This window comes from Conger conger, chromosome 4, assembly GCF_963514075.1.
Source record: "Conger conger chromosome 4, fConCon1.1, whole genome shotgun sequence".
Lineage (NCBI taxonomy): Eukaryota > Metazoa > Chordata > Actinopteri > Anguilliformes > Congridae > Conger > Conger conger.
In genome coordinates, this window is record NC_083763.1 from 18489544 (window position 1) to 18512693 (window position 23150).

The 23150-nt window shown below is 45.8% G+C and overlaps 1 protein-coding gene across 17 annotated transcripts in view; it reads right to left on the bottom strand.

Moving 5' to 3' along the window:
- dock7 (dedicator of cytokinesis 7) overlaps window positions 1-23150 on the bottom strand; it is a 48908-nt gene that overhangs the window by 6208 nt on the left and 19550 nt on the right. Inside the window, exons 15-46 of one of the 17 annotated variants that reach the window (XM_061238667.1) lie at window positions 19532-19649; window positions 19200-19270; window positions 17491-17629; window positions 17223-17324; window positions 16990-17076; window positions 16173-16404; window positions 15586-15750; window positions 15099-15268; window positions 13984-14076; window positions 12188-12223; window positions 11705-11794; window positions 11047-11142; window positions 10823-10963; window positions 10573-10686; window positions 10308-10475; window positions 9710-9849; window positions 9269-9438; window positions 8980-9134; window positions 8425-8607; window positions 7995-8130; window positions 7603-7699; window positions 6627-6644; window positions 5746-5799; window positions 5266-5362; window positions 4691-4825; window positions 4318-4470; window positions 3934-4092; window positions 3149-3249; window positions 2630-2822; window positions 1714-1857; window positions 1478-1609; window positions 843-857 (exon numbers count right to left, since the gene is read on the bottom strand). In XM_061238667.1, coding sequence (XP_061094651.1) covers window positions 843-857; window positions 1478-1609; window positions 1714-1857; window positions 2630-2822; window positions 3149-3249; window positions 3934-4092; window positions 4318-4470; window positions 4691-4825; window positions 5266-5362; window positions 5746-5799; window positions 6627-6644; window positions 7603-7699; window positions 7995-8130; window positions 8425-8607; window positions 8980-9134; window positions 9269-9438; window positions 9710-9849; window positions 10308-10475; window positions 10573-10686; window positions 10823-10963; window positions 11047-11142; window positions 11705-11794; window positions 12188-12223; window positions 13984-14076; window positions 15099-15268; window positions 15586-15750; window positions 16173-16404; window positions 16990-17076; window positions 17223-17324; window positions 17491-17629; window positions 19200-19270; window positions 19532-19649 — 3904 coding nt within the window. Of the gene's footprint in view, window positions 1-842; window positions 858-1477; window positions 1610-1713; window positions 1858-2629; window positions 2823-3148; window positions 3250-3933; window positions 4093-4317; window positions 4471-4690; window positions 4826-5265; window positions 5363-5745; window positions 5800-6626; window positions 6645-7602; window positions 7700-7994; window positions 8131-8424; window positions 8608-8979; window positions 9135-9268; window positions 9439-9709; window positions 9850-10307; window positions 10494-10572; window positions 10687-10822; window positions 10964-11046; window positions 11143-11704; window positions 11795-12187; window positions 12224-13983; window positions 14077-15098; window positions 15269-15585; window positions 15751-16172; window positions 16405-16989; window positions 17077-17222; window positions 17325-17490; window positions 17630-19199; window positions 19271-19531; window positions 19650-23150 lie in introns of all 17 variants that reach the window. The other 16 variants (XM_061238670.1, XM_061238668.1, XM_061238669.1 and 13 more) reach the window with 16 other exon arrangements.

Consider the following 23150-nt stretch of genomic DNA (forward strand, 5'->3'; position numbering starts at 1 on the left):
AACCAATACACCACATGGTGGCGATAATTATCATTACGGTGTATCGCCCAGCCCAAAACACACAGACACACAAACACACACACACACACACACACACACACACACACACACACACACACACACACACAAACATACACACAGCGGGGTGTTTGTCCTTTTCATGCAATAAACCATGAGTAACAGTTAGAGGTTAATACCAGTAAACACACTGAATCAATACAAATGAAAATTCAGGGGTCGATTTAGTTAAAAAAACACAAGTCCTTAACTAAAAAAAACTATATTAAAATAAATTAAGAACCATAAATGAACTCTGTACACTGAAGTACACTGAAATGTACCAGCAAGTCTTGAGGACCTGTAAAAACCGGTCTGCTTCTTATTTTAAAAATCACAGAAGATACAGTAATGTACATGCTGTTGTGCGGTTTGCCGTTTATGTGTTTGTCTTCTTGCTCGTGTGTATTTGATGCACAGGAGATGGGAGGACTGGAAAAAAAAACATCTAAACGGCACTTAAATCGAACCCTGTGGGGTGAGATGAGATGCATGGAAACAGGAAATGTCGAATGCCAGTGCTGGTGAGAAATGATGGGTGACGCATTCACCAAGACTCTTCATTAGTGCGACACTTTGGATCCCATGCACGGCCTGCCAAACTGTCACGTTAACATAATTTTATTTCAAAAGGAGGGGAAGAGGGCGGGTAGCTAGCCCGTACATCACAACAGTCCCACGGACAGTAAAACTCAAAGAGGTTAATGAATCGTTCTCACAGAAGAGAGCAACAGAACGCCCACAGCTAGCACATGTGGGCAAGCAGGAACTAGAACACAACCTACCTCCCAGCCAGTGCTCTGTGTGACAAAGAAAATACGGGACAAATAAACACAAAATCACATTACAGCAAGGAAAAGAGCAAAATCAGGCGGATGAGTGGTCCTCCCTACTGCTGACTAACAGGAGTCACCCTGGGCTGCAGGAAAGACAGGCCTTAGCCAGAGCATTAGCCACAAGCAACGCTCTCTTTACAGTTTAAAAGCCTACATCTCAATATAACATTTTCTAACTACTGTTATGACCAACGTGTAAATTGTCCTTTAGTATTCTCACCACAATAGTAGTGAAAGAAACAACAAAAAGGGTAACTATTCAGAAACAGACAGCCCTTTATGAAAAAAAAAAAAAAAATCCAGAGAGCCTCAGTCTCTGAAGATACGGTGAGGCACTTTGAACGGTGCCTGGCAGAGGATCAGCTCAGGTCCTGTAGCGTGTGTGTGCTCAAGAGATGTAGGCAGATAACATACGCTGAGCGCAGCAGCACGTAGCTAACACGTAGCGCTCGCTGCAAAGTCCTGTTTTCGCATGCAGAGAAGCGCTGCTCAGGCGTCGAGCGTGCAGCCTCGCGCAAAGGGCACTGCCGTGCGCATGCTGTAAGCTCCGGAAAGTTCTCAAACGGCGAGAGAGCAGCATTTACCTGGTGGACGATTTTGCCAAAGGCTTCCTGCAGTTTACCATGTATGGTGGCCAGCTTCTTGGCGTCGCGGTTGGCCTCGTGGATGGGGATGAGGACCTTGTACACCTCGTTCACGGCCTCGTACATCCCGGCCTAAACGGAGGGAGGAGCGGGTCAAACACCGCCACGCCACGCCACACAGCCCAGAAGGACCGAGCGGGCAGCCCAGGCCCACACACGCTTAGAGACCGGCTCACCATGGAGAAGGAGGCGGCCCCCTGCTCCAGCAGACCCACCAGCCCCGCCTCGGTGAAGTACTTTCCCGAGCAGATGCCCTCCTCGTCGGGGGAGACCACGTCGTCCGACACCGCAGACTCCTCCAGCACGTTCGACGAGATATTCTGAGGGAAAGGGCAACACTCAACACCAATACTTTTGGTTTGCAGTTCATGTCCCCCTCAACAGAACTCCCAGGAAATGGTCTTTCTTTATTATATTTTAACGCCATATATAAAAAGGTATTGGTCACAATTTAACAATGCTTCAATTAAAACAATTGCAACAATGAATATTTAATATTGTAATATGAAAGTCATACAGCTTCTAATATCAGTATGATGTTAGATAGCCCAGGATACAGTACACTGTGATCACACGTTATGCCTCTTACATAGCAAAAAGGTTTCTGCTATGTAATGCCAAGTACTGTCCAGCTGTAAAATAAAGGCATATTTCTAAAGACTGCATAAGCACTTCTTTAGATTGATTCGTCCTACAAGAGACCCCCCCCCCACTGAGCAGCTTGTGAGGCATCATCATGTTTATATACATACTGCGCTTGTGATGTCCAGGGTATCAACAGCAATACCGACAGTGAATAAACACGTGCATTCCTAAAGACTCCATATAGGGTGAAGAGTCCAAGTGTCATACTTGGAATTTAAAGAAAAATAACTTGCACCATATGGTGGTTAACCTTTTGACCCTGCAGGTCTGTGAGACCTATGGGTCAGCACTCTAACCACCACATGGTCACGTGAAATATGATTATCATGCGACCTATGAAGCATTACTGTACACGTTTTATTCTGCATTTCCTTTTATCAGCTAATTAACCACATAACAGCAACGAAACCGCAAACGTCCAGTCTCGGGTATGCACAAACTGCCCACCTGGAAGGTGACGCAGCCCACTGGGAGATACTTGCGGTCCTCCAGCATGCTGAGGTATTCTGCCACCAGGGCGGCGCTGTGCACCAGGCACTGTGCTGCTTCGGCATGGTTGTTCCTCTCCGAGTGCTTCCCCGCCATGTTCTGCAGCCACGTCAGACGCAGGTCCGGGGACGTCTGGTACCCTTTGGCGATCCTACACAAATTCCACAGACAGCACAAAATGTCCACCCCTGTACTAGTCTGGACCTGATCTACAACCGAACGACTGTTGTAAATCTGGACTTATTTACAACTGTAATCAACGCAATTACTTTCACCATTTTAAAGGCATGTTTTGAATCGTGTCGGTCACCGGGCAAAGCCATGTTCTCATCACTGTAAATTTCAGGCTGCCTGCCAGCCTGCCTACTTTCTCCTCAATTTATAGTGGAAAAGTGAACAAACTACTGCTGAGGAGAATCAATGCCCGTGAATGGAAGTGTAAATACCTCCAATGCCTGTAAATTAAAGTATCAATACCTGTACATGAGATCAATAAGCATCTCAGGGTCCTCTTGGTGCTCCTTCATTTTCACCGTGTCTGACAGGATCATGTGAAGATTGAACACGAGGTCCTGGACCTGAAAAACAGACAGACCAGCAGGAGTCATTTGTCATGACTTTTAACCTAGAACTATTTATGGCTTTTGTGTCAGAAATGCTCAAACATCCATTGGGTCAGGCTATATTTGCGAAGATTAAACTGATGAAATTTGCCCTCCACCCTGTCTGTGGCACCAAGTCACCTGATTTCAGACAGTATGTAAACCCAAACTTTTCAATTGAAAACGTGAGCCTGTAACTTCAATAATTAACTTGTTGCTTAGATATTAGTAACTTAGTTGTTCTCACTATAAATACAAGCTCATTGCACTCAGTGTATTTCTCACTGTAAACTCAAACCCATTGTTCGATCAATCTCATGCAGTTCTCACTGTTAACCCAATACTATGCAGTCCTAACTATAAAGACAACTCCTTCACTCCCTGTGCGGTTCTCACTATAAGAACAAACTCATTGCTCCCCGTGCAGTGCTCCCTGTAAACACAAACTCATTGCTCCCCGTGCAGTGCTCACTGTAAACACAAACTCATAACTCCCCGTGCAGTTCTCACTGTAAACTGGAACCCATCACTCTCTCCCTGTGCAGTTCTCACGAAAAACACAAACTTATCTCTCTCTGTGCAGCTCTCATGAGAAAGACAATCGGTTTTGCTCCACATTCTTGCATGTTACAGGTGAAAAAAACACAAAGAAGGGTTCACCTGATCTGGGAAAGTGGTTTCCCTCAGCTCCAGGTCCTCTTCCGCGTAGGTGAGGATGGTTTTGAGGGATCGTCGGAGGAACTCCTCGTTGAAGTTCTGCGACGTCCCCACCAGTGACGAGAGGGACATGGTCACTTGCATCTTCACTCGTGCAAAGTTCTGGTGGAAGGCATTCAACAGCATGAACACGTGTACATGCAGCAAATCTCTACTACATCCATTACATATATTTAAATTAAATAACAAGACGGCACCATCAAAACTATCATAACTTTAATCATCCTATAACATACAACCTACAGTCAGGGAAAATGAAATGATGAGAGCAGTGTTCAGATGAACATGTTGAATACCCAGTGTACATTTTGCGGGTGACGCACTCACATTGCCGATCTCAAAGTTCTGCCTCATGAGGAGGTAGAGGGAGGCGCTGGCGTGGGAGCGGATGGTGCCGATGCTGCTGCTGCAGTTCCTCAGGAGGCGCAGACACAGGTCAGCGCACTGCTCCGTCTCCTCCTCAAACAGCAGCTCTGGGAACTGACACACACACGAACACACACACACACACACACACACGCACACGTCATCCTCACAATCAATGTACGACCTCCTAGGACCTGCGCCAGCTGCACACTTCATGTCATTACTCCATAGTAAAGAGGCAGGTTCCCTGTGAAGGTCTGCCTTAGTGAAGAGAGCTCATCGCACGAGACCCCCGGGGACTGACAGCTAGCGGGACAGCTCCAGCGTTGCTCACCTTGGACACCAGTGCCCTCTGTGTGGCGAAGCAGTGCTGCAGGTACAGGGCGCTCTGGTTGCAGGCCATGCTGTGTAGAAGCACTTTCAGCACCCCGCCCAAAATGCTCTCCTTCGACTCGGTCACCGACACCGTCTGCAGACACACGCATATCAGCATACCGCAGTGGAGACGGCACAGCCACAGAGCACACAATACAACACTCACACAATACAATTTACAGTACTGGCATACAGGCAAGTACTGGTGTGCAGACATTACAGCGCTATTGTATGAGCATAACAATACTAGTTTGTAGACCTAACAGTATGAGTGTATAGACATTACAGTACTAGTGGACAGACATTACAGGCCTGGGGTACAGATCTCACAGTGACGGTATACAGACATTACAGGCCTGGTGTATATCAGCAGATCTGTAAATGTACTTATTTGCATAAAACAGGAGAATCCCAGAATGGTGTTCCTACATTGCCTTGTGCAGAGTACAAATATAATTATGGGATTTTAATCTGCAGATATGGGATAATCAAAAACACTGCACTTAATCAAAACTTGCCAATTGTAATATATACCTGCACAATAATTTCCAGGGTGTCCAAAATGATTAAATTTGCCTCTGTTGCAAGATTGCCATCAATAAGTGCTTCATGCTCCAACTCTGCTCTGGTCCTAACACGTCAAACAGAAAACCACAGTCAGCTCATCCATCTGTATAACATCGAGAGAGAGGGGGCATTCCAAGCAACTGCACACAAAACCGAGGTGGAAAATCCAGGCCAGGGGTCAGAAAGTAAAAGTCGTGCCATGCGTTTCTTCCACTCATGAAGTCAGTCAGCTGATTTGACCAATTAGCTGTACCTCCTGGCTGAAGAACTGCACCACTTTGCAAATCCAGGGGATTGGAACAAACTACAGGGGAGGACTTCTACTTTCTCAACCTGGATTTTCCACCTCTGACACAAAGCAGATGATTCATGTTCAAAGAAACAGAGATTTGGGGACAGGAGGAGACATGACAAGGCCATTATCACGGTCATCGATGAGCTACACACCTAACTAATAAAGGGTCCGGGCTTCTCCCACTGCGCAGTAGAGTTTCTTTAAACCTGCACAGCACAGTACTCACACGTTCAAACAGAGTCCACAGCAGACGCATGTGACTACACATGGAGAGCAGGGCGCCCACATCCCAGGGGGCTCGTTAGGAAGCACGGGAGCTTAGGCGGGGTCGGGTGGGGGGGGGGGGGTGGTTTAGGCCAGGAAGGTAGGGGGGAGGGGGTTGGATTGGGCACGCACACTGGCACATGCCCACTCCGGACACTCCTGCCATGCACACACCCTGCAGAAGAGGGCTTCTCGGATTAAACCGGGGCGAGAGAGAAAGAGAGCAAGCCTGTTACTCCACAAACCTTCACAGGAAGGAAGATGCGATTTCTGTAGAACTGGACTGTGGCCACGTCAACAAAGGGCCTTTACTTTAATGAGGCTACAGGGCTCTATTTTTGGTTTGATTTTCTTGTCTTTCCATTTTTATTAAGAACAAATCAATACCATCTTTAAGGACAGGTCAGTGGTTCTACTGCCCAACTGGATTTCCATTCAGACAAAGATTTTCATTTTTATCTGATTTTGTTTAATGGGCAGTATTAATCCCCTTAAATCCATGCATTTAATGGCATTGGTTTTCATTGCTTTTGAAGAAACTGCAGGTCATATGCAGGTCAGGACAGAATCACATGATAGCCCTCAACCCAAGAGACTAGAAACTACCAAACGAAAAGCAGGCGACATCCTTGAATTTGGTTAAATGCACAGCACTATCAAACAAAATCAAGAGAAAAACCAACCCAAGCACCATTAAAGAGGGAAATGGGTCTGTAATTCAGGTAGAAGCAGCAGTAGATGAAAGCAACACACTCCAGATTTACAATACCTTACTGTTTTCTGGCTCCTAAACATACAGCACATGAGGAAACACAATTGAAGGAATGAGTTAAGACCGCACTGCAAAGGACCACAATGCACCTGAGGACACGCCTCTTTCACTGCTCATCAAGAGCTACAACCAACACTCTTGTACTCTGACAAGCTACTGTATATGGCCAGATGCAGTGTAGCTTGAACAGATCTGCACATTGAAATAGTCTTGCCAATTACTTAAGTTGCCAGTGTTCTAGAGGGCTTGAGGATAAGACCAGAACCTACACAGAAGTCATGGGTGGGAAGGCTACAGTGAGAAGGTACAAGAATGGCAACTTCAAATTTCTTCAGTTCCTGACCATTTATGTATGCAAAGTGCTAGAGCTGAACTGCTTCAGGAACACATCCATCTGTAAAAATGGATACCATGTAGAAGGAAAGCTATGTGCATTACCCTGGACCATGGTGTCTGTAGACACATTGATGCAATTCAAATTGAGGGGTTACAATCGATCCTCGTTAGATCACTGTAGTATGCATTGCTGTTGTCCCTCACCTGTGAGCCAGTGAAGACCTTTCACAATAATCACCATGGAAGAAATAAATGATGATATCTATATTAAAAACAGCTCAACTCACTAAGCAGACATCCAGGAAAAAAACATTTTGCACTTGACATAAGGACATAATGCTGGACAAAAGATGGAGATGTATACAACTTCACCTGATTGCCTCAACTTTCCAGGTCTCCTGAATTGAAATAATTTAGACCTTAATATGGTTAAGAGTTCTTCCCCCAAAAGAGTATCTGACAAAATGTTTAGCAGGAGTACCTGACCTTAGATAGCATGGGCACAGACCTTGGTGGTCAGTTATCATACCACAGAGGTAGTAAGAGATGAGCATTTTTTACCGACTTAATTGCCAAGAGTTGTAGAAGGGGAATATGGCTACATAAGTGTGAGTATCTTTGTGTGAAATCAGCATACTTGTCCATCTTTTCGCTGTTCTGGCGCCAGTGTGTCATGTCCTTCCTCCACCGCAAGTTCTCCTGGCTCCCGAAGGCACTGCCTGACGGGCTCCTCTCTGTAAGAAACAGTGACGGGCATCAGTCACTTGAGTCTGCCAAGATGGATCAGGTGGTTTGTTAGCTCAGGTTGTAGAAGTATTCCAATCACGGCTTAGCATGGTGCTGGATAGCCATTAGTTTGTAAATAAGTCAATAAAAAGAACCTAGACAGACTGAACGGTATGTTCTTCTCATTAAGTATTCTTAGGTTAAGATGTGCAAGACCAATGACCATAACATGAATGAGTAAGACTGATCAGAGAGACAGAAGCTCCCAGGCGGTCTGTCAGCCCGCTGAGAGAGAGGACCCACCCAGCTGGCCCCGGCTCCGCCGCACCATCTCCTGCCGTGCCCCGATGCTGCCCAGGATGGCTTCTTCCAGCTTGGCCTTCATGTCTTTGGACTTTTTGAAGGTCAGGCTGTTCATCCTCTCAAAGGCTTTCTTCCCCTGCAAAGTCAGAAAAGTAGTGTTTTTTATCTTGACAGGCAAAGAATGAACCCTTTCAGTCCCAGGCGCAATATGAAGAGGCTCCACCCAAATCCCAAGGAGCTTTGGCTTTGTTTGAGATTGAATTTACTAGGGTATTAATAGGAACATTAAAACAATGGTATAGCAGTCATTTGAATTGGTTGGAAATGTATAAAGTCGAGAGTGCCATATGGCACTCTTGGGATTGAAAAGGTTAATCGTCTCATTCTGTTCAAGCAGAAGAAACTGAAGAGCCACAGTCGGCTGGCCCACCTTGTACTCAAAGCAGGAAACGCAGAGGTAGAGCATGTCCAGCAGGCGGTTGAGCTGCGAGACGGACAGGTCGGTGAACCACTTCTGCAGCACCATCTCGTCTGCGTTCTTCAGGACCCAGAGCAGGCAGATGAGCAGGCTGCGACTGGACTCGGCCGAGAAGGAGCCGTGTTGCCGGGTGGACTGGGAGGTGGAGTGGCACAGAGGGCAGGCACTCAATGAGTCAATGCAGTGAGCAAGGCAACTGGGCTTGAAACTGTAGTAGGTTTGACATTGCTGTTGCACCCTTGAGAGAGGTACTTAGCTTGAACCGTTTCGGTGAACACTGAATTGCATAAGTGGATAGTCTGCGCAAGCCACCCCGGATAAGAGCATCTGCTAACTGCCTAAAGCTGTGTTAAATAAATAATACAAACTCATAGAGATAAAGGGAGCAAAACACTCAGAACGCTTCCAACAGGGCATAAGCTAATGTCTTTTAGTCATGAAGGCACCCATAATAGGAGCTGACAGTTTGAGGGAGACGGGTTGTGGGTTTGTAGCTCAGGATGCTACCTGTGGGTTGAGCAGGAAGCTGCTGGGCCGGGACATCTGGGGAACAGGGGTCCCAGCAATGGCCATGGCTACAGTTTGGCTGATGATGCTGTTCCCTTCCGCCTCATGGTCTTCACCTCCAGCCCCTCCGGGACGACCCCACTGATTGTGCGATTCTAGGGAGAAGCAGACGATAATTAGGACAGTCTGCAGCAATACAGCTACGGAGGACACATTCAGATTATTCATTGACCTGTTGGTCTTTGGGACAATGACTCTCCACGAAGAGTTCAGAAACAACCAGCTTCACCTGTGAAGTCATGCAGCTGAGGTAACGTCTCCATGACGATGCCGATGAGAGGCAGGTAGAGCATGGCAACTCGGGCCTTCACCTCCGTGTCGGCATAGCGGGGGTCCGAGTCGTGGCTGGACAGCAGGTTGTGCACAACACTGATCACTTTCTTGTGCAAACCAAACATCCTACACAGGAAGGCAACCAAACAAGGTGAGAATCTGCCTGAAATGTCTGCAGGCCATTCTGTAACATTAACTGCTGTTGAGTCAAAGGTGGCGCGTTAGAGGAATAAGACATTTTGGGTGGTTTGAAGGGATCGGCAAACTTTCAAAGTTCTATTCTAGTTTAATGCTCAATAAAAATATAAGGAAATCTGAGGCACTTGAGGACGTTCTTAGCATGGGAGAAGAAACAGGCCATTTGGCCTTCGGGCGAAACTAGGCCCGGATCACTGACCCTTCTGCCTCAGGGTCCAGAATGACGGCCAGCTCGGTCAGCACCAGCCCGGCCAGGTAGTGCTGCTCCCGGAAGGGCACGGACAGCTCAAACATGTTGGCGATCTTCTGGTCCTGGACATGCGTGGAGAACCCAGAGCTCTGCAGGTGAGAAGAACGTGCAGGTCAGTTTGAACAAGGAGCAGGAATATCAGTGCAATTATCCAGAATACATTTAATACTCTTATTGGATGGAGTGCAGAAATTTTTTATTTTTTTTATTTTTTACTTTCTTGTGTCTTTTAAGCCTGTACAACTTGGGAATCTGCAATGGTGCAAGACACCTTAAATGAACAACTCAATTAAAGCTACTACACCCTCCAAAGGTTTATGTCAGAGGTGTGGTCCAAATTTGCTTGACAGAGCTAATGTTTTCTTCATCGACAGCCATTCATAGAGGTAACAGAGTTGCCCGTAGATATGGTCTAATAATTTTGTACTGGACACATAACTATGGGGAAGATAGCTAAGAAGCTATTTTCCCCAAAACTTGGGATTATCCATTTAAGCGAATGGCATGCTGGTATTGGTTTAACTGGCCGGTTGGTGTACCAGCTCACCTGTGAGGTGGCGGAAGACACAGAGGGGGAGGGCGAGGCGGGGGGCGTGAGAAGGCTGCAGGGCAGGTTGAGGGTGACGTAGTGCTCGTGACTGCAGACAATGCGTAGGAAGTCCAGCCTCAGGGACTCCAGGGTGGGGTTCTGCAGCGCGTAAAGCTTGGTGGACACCTGCGGGTGAGGGGAAGACTGTGCCATAAAGCTGCAGTAGTCCGCTACATTCGCCATCAGCACACTACACCGAAAGAGTCCGGCGCCTTCCTCCTACCTGCTTCCAGTAGGTCTTGATCAGACTAAAGACGAAGCCCCGGTCCATGACGGACAGCAGGTCGTTGAGAAAGAAGGCCAGGCTGGTGTTGAGCCTCTCCACCAGCTCCAGGTCCTGGGGAGAGGTGGAGGAAGGAGGAAGGAGGAAGGGTCATGGGTCAAGGGTCAAAGGTTAAAGGTCACAGTCAAAGCACAAACACAGTGGGCATTGCTTATACTGGTCTGGTTCAGCACACTGCTCCCCCTCTCACCTTCTGGAACCTGGAGACGATGTCCCCGGCGATGGTGCTGACCAGGGCAGTGATGTCATCCATGAAACGCTCAGGGAAGCGGTTCTTCCTGGGAGACTCCAGGCGCTCAGTGAAGTAGAGGTGGTGGATGATGCTCTTCACCTGGGGAGGGAAGGGGAGCATGAGGTCAGAGGCACTCTTAAAGAAACAGGGCTGATGATGCAGTGCCTGAGTGAAGATCTCACCATGAGCTCGAAGAAGAACCAGGCCTGCTGCAAGGCTCCCTCCCGGACACTGCCGCTGCTCACAACCCACTGCAGGGCCAGCTCCTCATGGAACAGCTGAGATACACACACAGACATACACACACGCACACACACACACACACACATACATGGACAGATATACACACACAAACAAACATACAGACAGACACACACGGACACACACACATGGAAAAATGGACAAACGGACATATATAGCATGAGATCCCACTGCCCTGAATTCCCTGCAACAAAAACAACTCAGGAGTGATGGACAATTTAACCTTTTACAATATCTTCCAGCTTGGAAATATCTCATAATCCACTGGCTGGAGTCTGGAAACACTGTCGTAAGTACTGTAAAAGGAACAGTGTCATTGACAAACCAATTCAATAACACCGCTGAACAAAGCCACTAGTACCACTGCATCATTCTCACATTTGCACCAGGCTATCCTGTGGCAAAGCAGAGGTGCAAAGTTCACTTCATTTCACTAATTCGCAATATCAAAGCGCATTCAAAAACAAGGAAGAGTACAGCATTTACTCTGTAATCAAAGCTGACACAGACAAACACACAGACAGACACACACAAGCGTGGTGTGCGGAGGCTGACCCCCTCCTCTGTGCAGTGTTCTACCTTTTTGGTTGGCAATCGTCCTGTTAAAGTTTGCAAGAAACTGGCGGTCTCAGTGTGCGATGACATGCGATTGCCACTGCGCTCCATGGCCTATGAGTGGAGATGAATGAAGGGTGACAACAGATTAGTGAGAAAACTGGGGCGTGTGCTGTACCTTCTATCAGAGACACACACACACACACACACACACACACACACACACACACACACACACACACACACACACACACACACACACACACACACACACACACTGCATGTTCAGACTAACACAGACTCTCACTCACACACACCCTCTTCAACATACACACTCACACCTACCTGCTCACACATCTAGAAGTAATTGGATTAGCAAATACAGATACCCATTTCCAACTGCACATTATACATGCACACACAGAAACACATTAGGCTTTTAGGACCATCTGATTAGTCTGATTAAACCAAATGAAGCAACCCACCCACTAATTACAAACGACAAACCTTGAGCTGCTGGTGGTTTCTCTCATGAGCTGAAAACTGGTAGAAACAAGACTAGGTTTGTTTTTTGCAAATATTAGTAAGATGGGTCCAAATTAAGTTTCTATCTCAGCATGAACTGAAACAAATTATATAATTACTTCATTCATTAGGTCTGCAAAGAATATTATTGATCTTTCAATTTAGCATCTGTCTTTGTCACTTAAAACATATGTACATGAAGACCGTGCACTAAAGCCACCAAATATTATCCTACTTTGCCAAACAAATCAAGCATCACTTCTAACACATCCAGATGCCTCTTATAACAGCAATAGGAACAGAGTTAATAAGACAATTGCCAGCCAAATACAAGAGAAAACAAAACAGTAGATATTACTGCCATTTTAGGTAAACCCCAAAGACCACATGGACAACATCTAGACAGCCCCACCGAACAAAGGCAAGACTGAACTGCAGCAAGACCACAAAACCAAAATTATTATTAAAAGGACAGCCAACAAGCACAACCACACCACAACTGCACAGCTACGCGATGGAGCACACACAAGAGCCAAGACTCCACAACACGAACACAGACAGGCCACACTCGCCCCCAAGCAGTGCCGGGGACAGCCCAGAGAGGGGTGCCGCTTCACCAGCATGCCCAGACAGGGGAAGGCACGCACACACACACGCGCACACACACACATGCAGCATCCCATCATGCACACAACCATACCTGTGAATGGTGTTAGTGAGGGAAGCCGTGCATGGTTTTAAATGGTGATGGTGACAGGCTTTTTAGCAAGGAGGGGTGACCAGAACCAAACCAAAGAACAAAGGGAAATGATAGGGACAGACAAAGAGAAAATGACGATGGGTTAACCTCTGAACCGCCTAGGTGGGGGTGAAAGGTCATACCCCGGCTGCTGGCCGGCTGCGACTCGTGCAGGCGGGGAGGGAGAGGGCAGTTAACTCCCACCCGAAGCTACGGGATGAGTGGGGGGGGGGAGATGGAGCTGACTCTTCAGGGGCCGTGTGACAGCCATGCAAGGGCCACTGCACCGCAATCCCTCCTCTCCCACTCCAAACAGCCTGTCACCGTGTGATTGAGCGTCTGAGCTACTGAGCCGTTTCCACCGAGCTCAAGAGCGGCACGCTGCCATGAGGGCCTCAGGAGGGCAGGCCGTGTCTGGACTCTTCCCTGAGAGGCCAAGAGAGCACTCAGAGGAGGAAGACCGAGGGCTCTTTCCAATCGCTTATTTTCACTCCTTGCTTCCTTTTCTTGTGTCCCTACCTCGCTCCTTAGATCTACCCAATAGAGGATGTGAGGGAAGGATGCAAGGAAAGGATGCCGGTACGGAGGAATCGAGGAAACATGCAATAGGCAAAAGGAACGTCCTTGTTCCTTCTAACATCGGTTTGAAGCCATGTCAACACCAGACGTGGCAGATGGGGAGAGGAGGATCCAGAGGTCAATCATTTATACGCAACATGTTCTGAAACAAATACATCCACAAAGGATGCACTTGTGTTTCCTTGCTCAAGCATCCCTAGCTTGTTCAAGGAGCATTAAACAGGTTGGAATGTCCTTAAAGATGGCAGACCTCCATTGGTTTTCAGGTCAGTGGAGGACCGAGGAGACACGGATGGATAAAATAAGCGATTGGAACGAGCCCTAACTCTACAGCGGATGGCGGTTAAGGGGTCAAGGAGACTTGGGCTCCTGCGTGGGAGAGAGGTGCGGGGAAGGTTCCAGCGCTTGGGGTTAGGGGGTGGGGGGGTTGAAAGGTGAGGGGATTTATAGGGGGCACCACCTGCAGGGGGTCAGAGGCGGAGGCTGGGCTGGATCCCCAGGGGGCGCTCTTGCACCCCATCGTGTTTACCCAGGAGTTGGAGCGGTCTAAGCCCTGTTGGGACGGGGCGGACCGGCGGGTTGCGCACAGCACAAGGGAGGGAACAGCGAAAGGTTAAAGGTCAAGACCAGTCAGGCAAGGGGACAAACGTTAGTTGGTTAAGTAATCATTTTTTAAATGCCACAAAGGAAGCACCTCATTCCAAAACAACACGTTCCAAGAATGCCCATCTAGTTGGCGGCGAAGGCGAGAGGGCCCCAGTCCGTCAGATGAGAGTTAAGATTTAGCGGTGTACTTTAGCAGGAATGAAAGCTCTCAGGGTTAAAGGAAGGAGGGAAAGGTAGACTGGAGCATGAGTGACTCCACAAGAGCAATGGCTGCCACTCAGTAAGAGAGCTGGATGATGTCAGAATGTTCTCAGGGCCAGATCAGGGCTGCCGGGCCCAGGCCCGGCAGAGGCTGTACTCAAACAGTGTTAGCACCTCGAGGAGAGGACTTTCTCAGCCATGAGCTACTGTACATGACAGGGGTAGTGCCTGGGTGGAGCTAAAAACCACTGAACCCACAGGCCACCACAGGGCTAGGGCTGGGAAGGCCTGGATCCAAACCACCAGACAAAAAAAAATTAAAAATAAAATCCTTTTTAAGTTTCGGCACATGCAAGCGATTATGCACCATATTTATGCGGCCTTTCGTATGGAACAAAGAAGGAGGTGGCATTTCTTGTATTTTGTTTCCATACCAAGATATTTTAGCTGTATATTTTTTTTGTTGAAGATTGATGCATGAACTATATAGATAAGATGTTCCAGCTGATGTCAGACAGATACCAAGAGTAATTTTATATTCATTCAAGGGCATGAAGCAACTCAATTTCACAGCAACTCAGTTAAACACAAATACCTAGTCTCATCATGAAACAATTCAGGAAATCTTACTTGCTGAACAAAGTTTTTTCTAGAACAAAAATGTTGCTCAGATACAAACTTAGTTTGCTTACATTGACCATTGTAAGGATGTTTCACCGTATATGTTCCCGGGACAGGGTTGAGGCTATTCAGACCAGGAAGGCTTACCTTGCTTCCGATGATGGACCGGACCTCGTCGTCGGGAGACGTGGGCGTTCCCGAAATGTCCGGGTTGCTGTTGCTGAGGCTCCGGGAACGGTTGAGGTTGAGGCTGGCAGGCCTCACAGCGGATCGTGCCATTGTGGCGTAGTGGACCGAACCACCCAGCCCTCCTGGGCCTGGCACAGGACAAACACAGCAGGGGGTTATTTCACTGCCGGAGTGTACAGCACTCCAGGACGGTTCAATACACCACATTATACATGCAGTCAACAGGGCACTGAGGAGACCCAACACAGAGCTCTTCCCTACAGACCCACAACACCTGCTCTACCATTCACAGGCAAGCTGTAGACACTTTCATAACATGTATGGATAGAGGCATAATATCAGTTTATGTCCGTTTTACAATTTGTACTGAAAATGTCTATCCTCTAGTAACAAATACTACAGTTTATTCCACATCATTCTTAAAAAAGGCATAACCGGTGTTCACCTGGTGATGGGGAGTTGGGGTCCATATTTGGCAACCGGAAGACATAATAGATGTAGGAAGACAGCAGGCAGTTGCGCCCATGTTGATCTTGACTGCTATCAAGATACTTGTGGAGGCGGTTCACAATGGAAGCCATTACTTCAAAAGAGGCCTGGCCAAGATTCACTGGAGTCAGACACAAACACAAACACACGTTAGAACAGAAAACAAAAAAGACCAAGCTGAGTGTCACATATTATCTATACACTGACAGAAAATGGTAACCGACTGGATCCTGAACCAATCAACTGAAAAGATTTTAAAAAGGCTTATAACCCATTTCAGTCCCAAGTGCAATATGAAATTGCTCCACCCAAATCCCAGGGGTTTGGCTTTGGTTGAGAAAATTGAGAAATTAGTAGGGTTTTAATAGGGGCTCAAAACAATCGTGTAGCAGTCATTTTGACTGATTGAAAAGGAATAAGATTCTTGGGATTTCACGGTAGTTACGCTTGAGAGCGGTATGGCACTCTTGGGACTAAAGGGGTTAAAGGCGATACGGTGGTTGAGAGGGCGCAGTAAGACAGCCCGCCAGAGGGGGGCAGTACCTATCTGGCCGGCGATGACGGGCGGCCGCACCACCAGCAGCACCAGCTTGTCCAGCAGCAGGTGCAGGAAGCGCACGATGGGCTCCAGCTGTGAGGAGCTGAGGGCGGCGATGCTGGCCTTCAGCTCCGTCTCCAGGTTGTTCTCCATGATGCGCATGTCCCCGATGCGCACAGGGAACATGTGCTCGTCCAGGGCGTGGACCAGGGCAAAGAACTTGTCCAGGTACTGGTCCTGGCACGGCCGAGGGGCGAGCAGAAAGGACAGGCATGATAAAACAGACAGTGAATCCAAAGGAAATGAAGACAGGCAGATTCAACCCCGTAGGGGTAAATGGCAGGAAGTTAATGAACTCATGAGAAAAGAGCTAAATAGAGGAAACCTAATTCATGCCAGCCATTTAAAAGCTGGTTCTAATTTCAGTCCAGATCAGCTGATAAACAATCGCTGAGGAGATTCAATCGGTTTCCATTTCAACTGAGCCGAGATATGTAGGTTCACTGTGGTGGAGACGGGAGCTGCCCCGCAGCATGATTTACAGAGTACAAATCAGCCAGCCTCTCGTTTATTCAGCCAGTCATCTCATCCTGCAAACAAAGGCATGCTCCCTGCCACACGCCAAAAGGGCAAACCGCTCCCCCAGGTCCTAAACTCCACCGCCGTGACACACCAGCCCCGTGAGCAATGCACGTGCTTCAACGATCAACATATATTAAAAGGCTTAAATAACGTTAAACAAATGCTGTCATTCCTGTACACATAACAACTGTTGATTCATGTCTATATGTTATTTGCATACTCGTACTGGTGATTAGCTACCTGTGTATGGAGTGTTGAAACTGACACCACATCCACATTGAAGACCCCTCTGTGGTTATCCACCCATTTCATACCAGGAAGAGGAACCTAAAACACACAGAAAAAAATTACCATACTCACATGTGTAACTCATACAGTATTTATGAGTTCGGCCAATCTAAGCAATAAATGTGCACTCATCAGTTGATGATGTAACACTGAATGCTTTACTGGGTGTGGACATCAGGCCTTACATCTGGGGAGAGGACCGAGTAGGACTGCGGAGGCTTCTCCAGAGACACCGGCAGGCAGAAGTGTCCTGTCCTAAGACGGCCATTTTGGAGCATGGGGATCCACTGTGAGGCGGAATCAGAAATGCAGTCAGTGCACTGTGACCCCAAAAGCAGGGGTATGTCACCCCCACAGACTTTTAAATACAATCAGAGACACTGAGATGCATGTTTGGGAATCCAAGGTGAACCCCTTTGAGATACCAGGATTGACAGTTGACAGTGAAGTTACCGTGTATCCGACAGGCGTCTCTAAGGGCGTGTTCTGCTTCTGTTGGCAGCTGACGTGGTAAAAAGTGAACAGGATGTGGTGGTGATCGGTCAGCGACGCTGGAAGCTTGATCTTTACTTCATCATGGAAGTCAGGTGACCTGAAATTAATGGATAATTCATCATTTCATTTTTTTAACTGCAGTGGGTGATATTTATAAAATGAAGGACTTGTGTAAACAGTCAAAGTCAGTATGCTGGGAATACTGCCAAATTGCTCTAACAAAAAACAAACAAAAACGTTTCAGAAAAAAGACAATCATTACAGTCACCCCCTGGATTATACTTAGTACTCTCTCAAATTAAATATATGAATATATAAACTCATCCACATACAATCTGTTACCAGTTCGTGGCTGCCATAGATTTGCATCATAGATCATAGATCAGGCTTAAATTTGTCTGCTCCTTTCTCTTGTGACTGACTGATTGTAAGAATGGGTGCTTTTTACAATGTGCTACTTCATCTCACTATGTGAAATTTGATGCCTTCTGATTTAGCCTTGGTGCCTGATGAAATTTTGCCCTATGTTTCCATATTAACCACAAATAGTTTTTTATAAAAAGAACATATGTCTCTGAATTACCAACAGAATGAGTGGTCTTGTGTCGGGATCAGCTGGATTTAAATTGAGTTATTTTTGCACACAAACAAGTCTTATTTTTGTATTATTATCTTGGTACTCATAACACAGAAATGGCACAATGTTATACCTAAATCAGTAGTTGGCTAGCCTGTTGCCATTGTAGTAGATCAGCGAAATGGCACTGTGATTGGTTTTGAAACTGGTGAGATACTGAGCTTGAAATGTTGCTATTTTTAATGGAAGACCCAAGCAACACAAACATAATAGTGAGTGCAATAGTAAAATTACAAAACACATATTTATGGCAGTTTACTAAATATATAAGTGATAATGGGCCATAGTGATACGTGCTACACTTAAATGGATCAAGTGGTGCAACCAATAACAGAAGATAACACTACTGAGAATGTGCTTTTTCATTTTAACTGCCAACCATTGCTGACCTTGAAAAACTGACCTTATGGATGTGACCTGAGCCCTTTGGAATTACAAATAATGTCTGCCATAAACCAAATATGATGTACTGTGATAAAATAAATGTATTATCCATTCACTATGACCCAAGGGCAGCAATGGAGGAACATCACAGCATGTGTATCCTGTGCCTCATGCTGTAAGGGAATTTGGCTTTGGTCTGTACTGCACAAAAAAGTGTAGAAATCTAACAATAATCAGGGACATACAATGAGTTTCTGTCATGAACCAGGCAACTAGATCCACGGATACAAATCTAGACCTAGGCCAATACATTTCCTGTATTAATAAAGGTATTTAAGAAGCAGAATGTTTCCGGGAGGGTAGAAGTGCAGGAATATCTCCACTCATGTTTTGTTTGTTTCTGAACATGAAATTCAAATTCAGTTAATCTGCAAAGGCCGCTACTTTACATTTAGATTAGCTAAAATTATTTTAATTGAATAAAAAAGTATGAAATTATCATTGCCCAATAAAAAGAACAGTAAGTGAGTAAACTCTAAAACTAAAAGCACAAAAGTGAACCAGTAAACAGTCTGGGCACAGATGTATAACTGACAGTGTACAAGGCATGACAACATGACTTTTCCATACAAAGGCAGGATCTCACCTGTTGTGATACACCACTGCAGTGTAAGCTTCCTTGGCATACTCAGCACAACTGGATTTGCCAAAGATCACCTATACAAGACAAACAAGACAAATTAGCTGAAAGCATGGTACATCAATCATTTCCACCTAATTAATCTGCCTCATCACAGGTCAGCTCATCTCAATGTGTAAGCTGTGATAGTTTGCAATTGATCTCAAAAAGGAAAAAACAGCAATGGCTCCATTTCAGCATATCCAACCACAACATTATGAATATAAATACGTAATGTTGCTACAATATGTGAGTGGATCATATGTATGCCCGTGCCTCTGTGTACTGTCGTGGCTTACCGGCATGGCACTGCTGGGATCTTCCCCGTTCATGAACTGTACTTTCACCGTGATGTTGCGGGCTGAACCTTGTCGGTTGGCAAAGTTTAGGCTTTGTGGGTTAACATACAGCAAGTTTCTGAAAACAGAATCAAGACAAACTGATGTTGATAAACAGCCAAAATAAGAGGTTAAATCCTATGTGCTATTCCTTTTTAAATGTTTGGACACATTCAAAAGACAAAAACATTGCAACAATTAAAGTCTTACACTGTAAGTCACATTTGTTCAGATGTGCAATATATTTTATACCAATGTTCTGTATCAATGTGGAAGACCACCAGGTTAGTACAGTGAGTGAACTGAACAGAGTAGATAGTAGCAGGGGGCTGGTGCTATCAATAAAGTGCCCCACTGCCCCAGACGAAAAGAAATTGACGGTTGGCCTGAAATCTTAAACAAGCATGCAGTACGTCACACCAGTGCTTTCTGGGTCACACACGAGCAGTGACACTGTCCTGTGTCCAGTGACCAAATGGACCCAAGACCCCGTTAAAAATAAATACAAAAATCAGCCACAGTATTATGTTGAATGGAGAAGGAACATCTCATCGACAGGTTAAGCATTTGGGTGGGAGAGATGGTTAGATGGTTATGACTGATTAGAATGAAGCCTGTAAGGATGAAATCCAGTCAGTACAATTAGCTAAACAAGTCAGAGCTAGAGTAGCATGTAGTATTGACTCGTGTGGCGCAATAGCAAGGTCTCTGAACTTTGCATATGAAGGTTGCACACTTCAGTCCTGGACGGAATGTCAACTTGTACATTAGCTTAACTCCCTTTATTGAGAGCAAACCCATATTTTTTTCAAAGGTTATCGAATATGAGATATTTGACCAGTTAAAATGTGTCAGAGAAGTGAATATGGTGCAGCGTACAGTGCCCTGCATCATGTTTGGGCCAAAAACATCCAATGGCTTCAGAAAGTATCCAGACCGTTTATTGTGTTGTAAATTTAATTGTAAATGGATAAAATTGCCATTTAAATGGATAAAATTGCCAATCTACACTCAATAACCCATAATGACATGGTGAAACCATGTTTTTAGAAATTTTAGCAAATTTGAAAGAAAAACTGGAATTACACAAAAAGACACAAAAAAGTATTCAGACCCTTAATTCAGTACTTTGTAGAAGCCCCATTGGCAGCAAGTCTTCTTGGGTAAGTCTACAAGCTTTGGGCAGTTTATTACACTCTACAAACTTGATTTGGGCAGATTATCCCATTCTTCCTGGCAGATCCTCTCAAGCTCCTTTAGACTGGATGGGAAGCTGATGTGGACGGTCATCTTCAGGTCTATCCACAGATGTTCTATAGGGTTTAAGTCCGGGTTTTGGCTGGGCCACTCAAGGACAGTCAAAGACTTGTCCCGCAGCCACTCCAGCATTGTCTTCGTTGTATGCTTTGGGTCATTGTCGTGCTGAAAGGTGACTCAGCGCCCCAGTCTGATGTCACACAGACTCTGGAGCAGGCTTTCTTTAAGGACCTTTACCTGTTCAACCAATGACTGCTATACGATTTTTTTAAGCCCCAATTAAAACCCAACTAAATTCTCAACTTTCTCAATTTTCTCAACCAAAGCCAAAAACCCCTTGGAATTTTTATAGATTATAGATTTTGGTTTCACCACCCCTCTTTTTAGCAAACCATAATATTTGGGACAGATTAATATTATGTAAATGAAAAAACTGCCTTTGTATTTTCTTGCCTGTCCTTTGCATGCAATGACTGCTAGAATACTGTGACCCATAGAACCTCTAGAGCTCTGCAGGCTCGTGTAGCTTCTCAACCAGAACCTGGCCATCACGCATTACCAGTTAGTCATGCAAGCTAACAGGTGTTTTGCCTCTTGCAGTGGAGACTCTGTGATTCTGTTTGTGAAGCCTTCTGCAGAGTCTTCATTGACACATCCACACGCGCCTCCTGAAAAGTTTCTGATCTGTCATGTAGGGGTTTTTCTTCATTACAGTTTTGAGCTCCCCAGTGCTCTATCTTCTAAATGATGTTCCAAACAGTCAGTGTAAATAAAAACAAACGTACACATCAAGCAACAAAGTGGAAAACCAGCAAATCACTTGGTAAACTACAAAGGTGTCATCCCGTAGCAAAGGCATGTGGCCTGACGCAAAGCATTATTCCAGGGGACTAAGCCCATTGACTGAGTTTGGCTATAGAGCTGGCTCTCCGCTAGGGGAGTGAAAGGATTCTGGGATGCAGTGCAGTACGGACTGCTGCCAGCTGGAGATGGCAGAGACGGCACACTGACGCAAAACATTCCCATGAAGAATCACCGCAACGACAGCGCTCAAGTGGCTCCCAAGCCTGTAACTAGGCCGGGCAAAGACAGAAACCAGGCACTGCTGCATCGCTCCCTGGCTTGCTTGCTCGTACTTTAATGACGTTACATAATATAATAATAGCATAATATTGTAATACAATAATTTCCTCTGCTGTAAGAATGTAGAACCAACTCCCTGGCTGCAGAGGGTACTGCCGTGAAAATGAAACGACTCTCTGTTCTTACGTCACCAACCCGGCGTAAATCGCACCTGTACTCCAATTGGTCTGTTAAACTCATCTGATTTCTACAGGCAATCCCCATTGGCTGCAATGGCCTTGGTTTTGAGTTAATGAATAGGTGTGAGGTACTAAGGGCTGCATTTCAAAATTTCAGTTCGGCCTCTGCCAACAAGAGATAGTGGAAGCAACTGTTTAAACGGAGACGAGGACTCTATTTACTGTGTCCACAGAAGGGGATTGAGGCACATCCTCACCATATTGACATTTAACAGTACACCACATGGCAGGGTTTTGGGTTTCAATTGTGCTTATTGAATTATTGAATGTGGGTCTTATGTATTTATGGAACATTCATGATTAATTATTAGGACAGAATAACTTTAAGAAAAGACACTTTCCAAACAGTAACTTTTTTCTCACATGGTGATGTCGGTCATATGCCAGCATTGCCTCGTATGTTGTAAGCAAAAGTCAGAACCCTCTTCCACTTAACACACAGGTTGAAAGGACACACCAATAGGAAACCAGATCCCTTAATTTTCAAATTTCTAACTATCATTTCATGGGATTTGCATTCCATAATGCACTGTGGGTGTATTAAAAAAACACTATTGAAAAACGACTACAAAACACCAGCATAAAAATTAATCAGTCTAGAATTTAACCAGCAGTACTTTTTTTACAACCAAATTTGTTGACTGAAAAAAATGTAGACATAGCTGATGGCAGTTTGGAGCCACTAGCCCGAGGTGGAAATACTCATAGGGCTATTTAACTTCTTTGTACACAGCATTGCAATGGCTGGTGCGCTGGTGAGTTCGACAGAGTTATCCTGTGCTCCAAACAGCCATGGGTTTGTGCAAGGCCAGGACATGACCATGCCTGTCCTGTGCTGACCCTTCCCAGAGTCACAGCTCTACCAACTTAAATGTATATTTATAACTTTCTACCAACAAGGTTTACAGTTAATTTCACACACTGACTAGCATGAATTTACAGGAAGGGCCCTGGAGGGAGATGTGGTAGTTCCAGTTTGCACTGTAGTTTGCCACATGGAG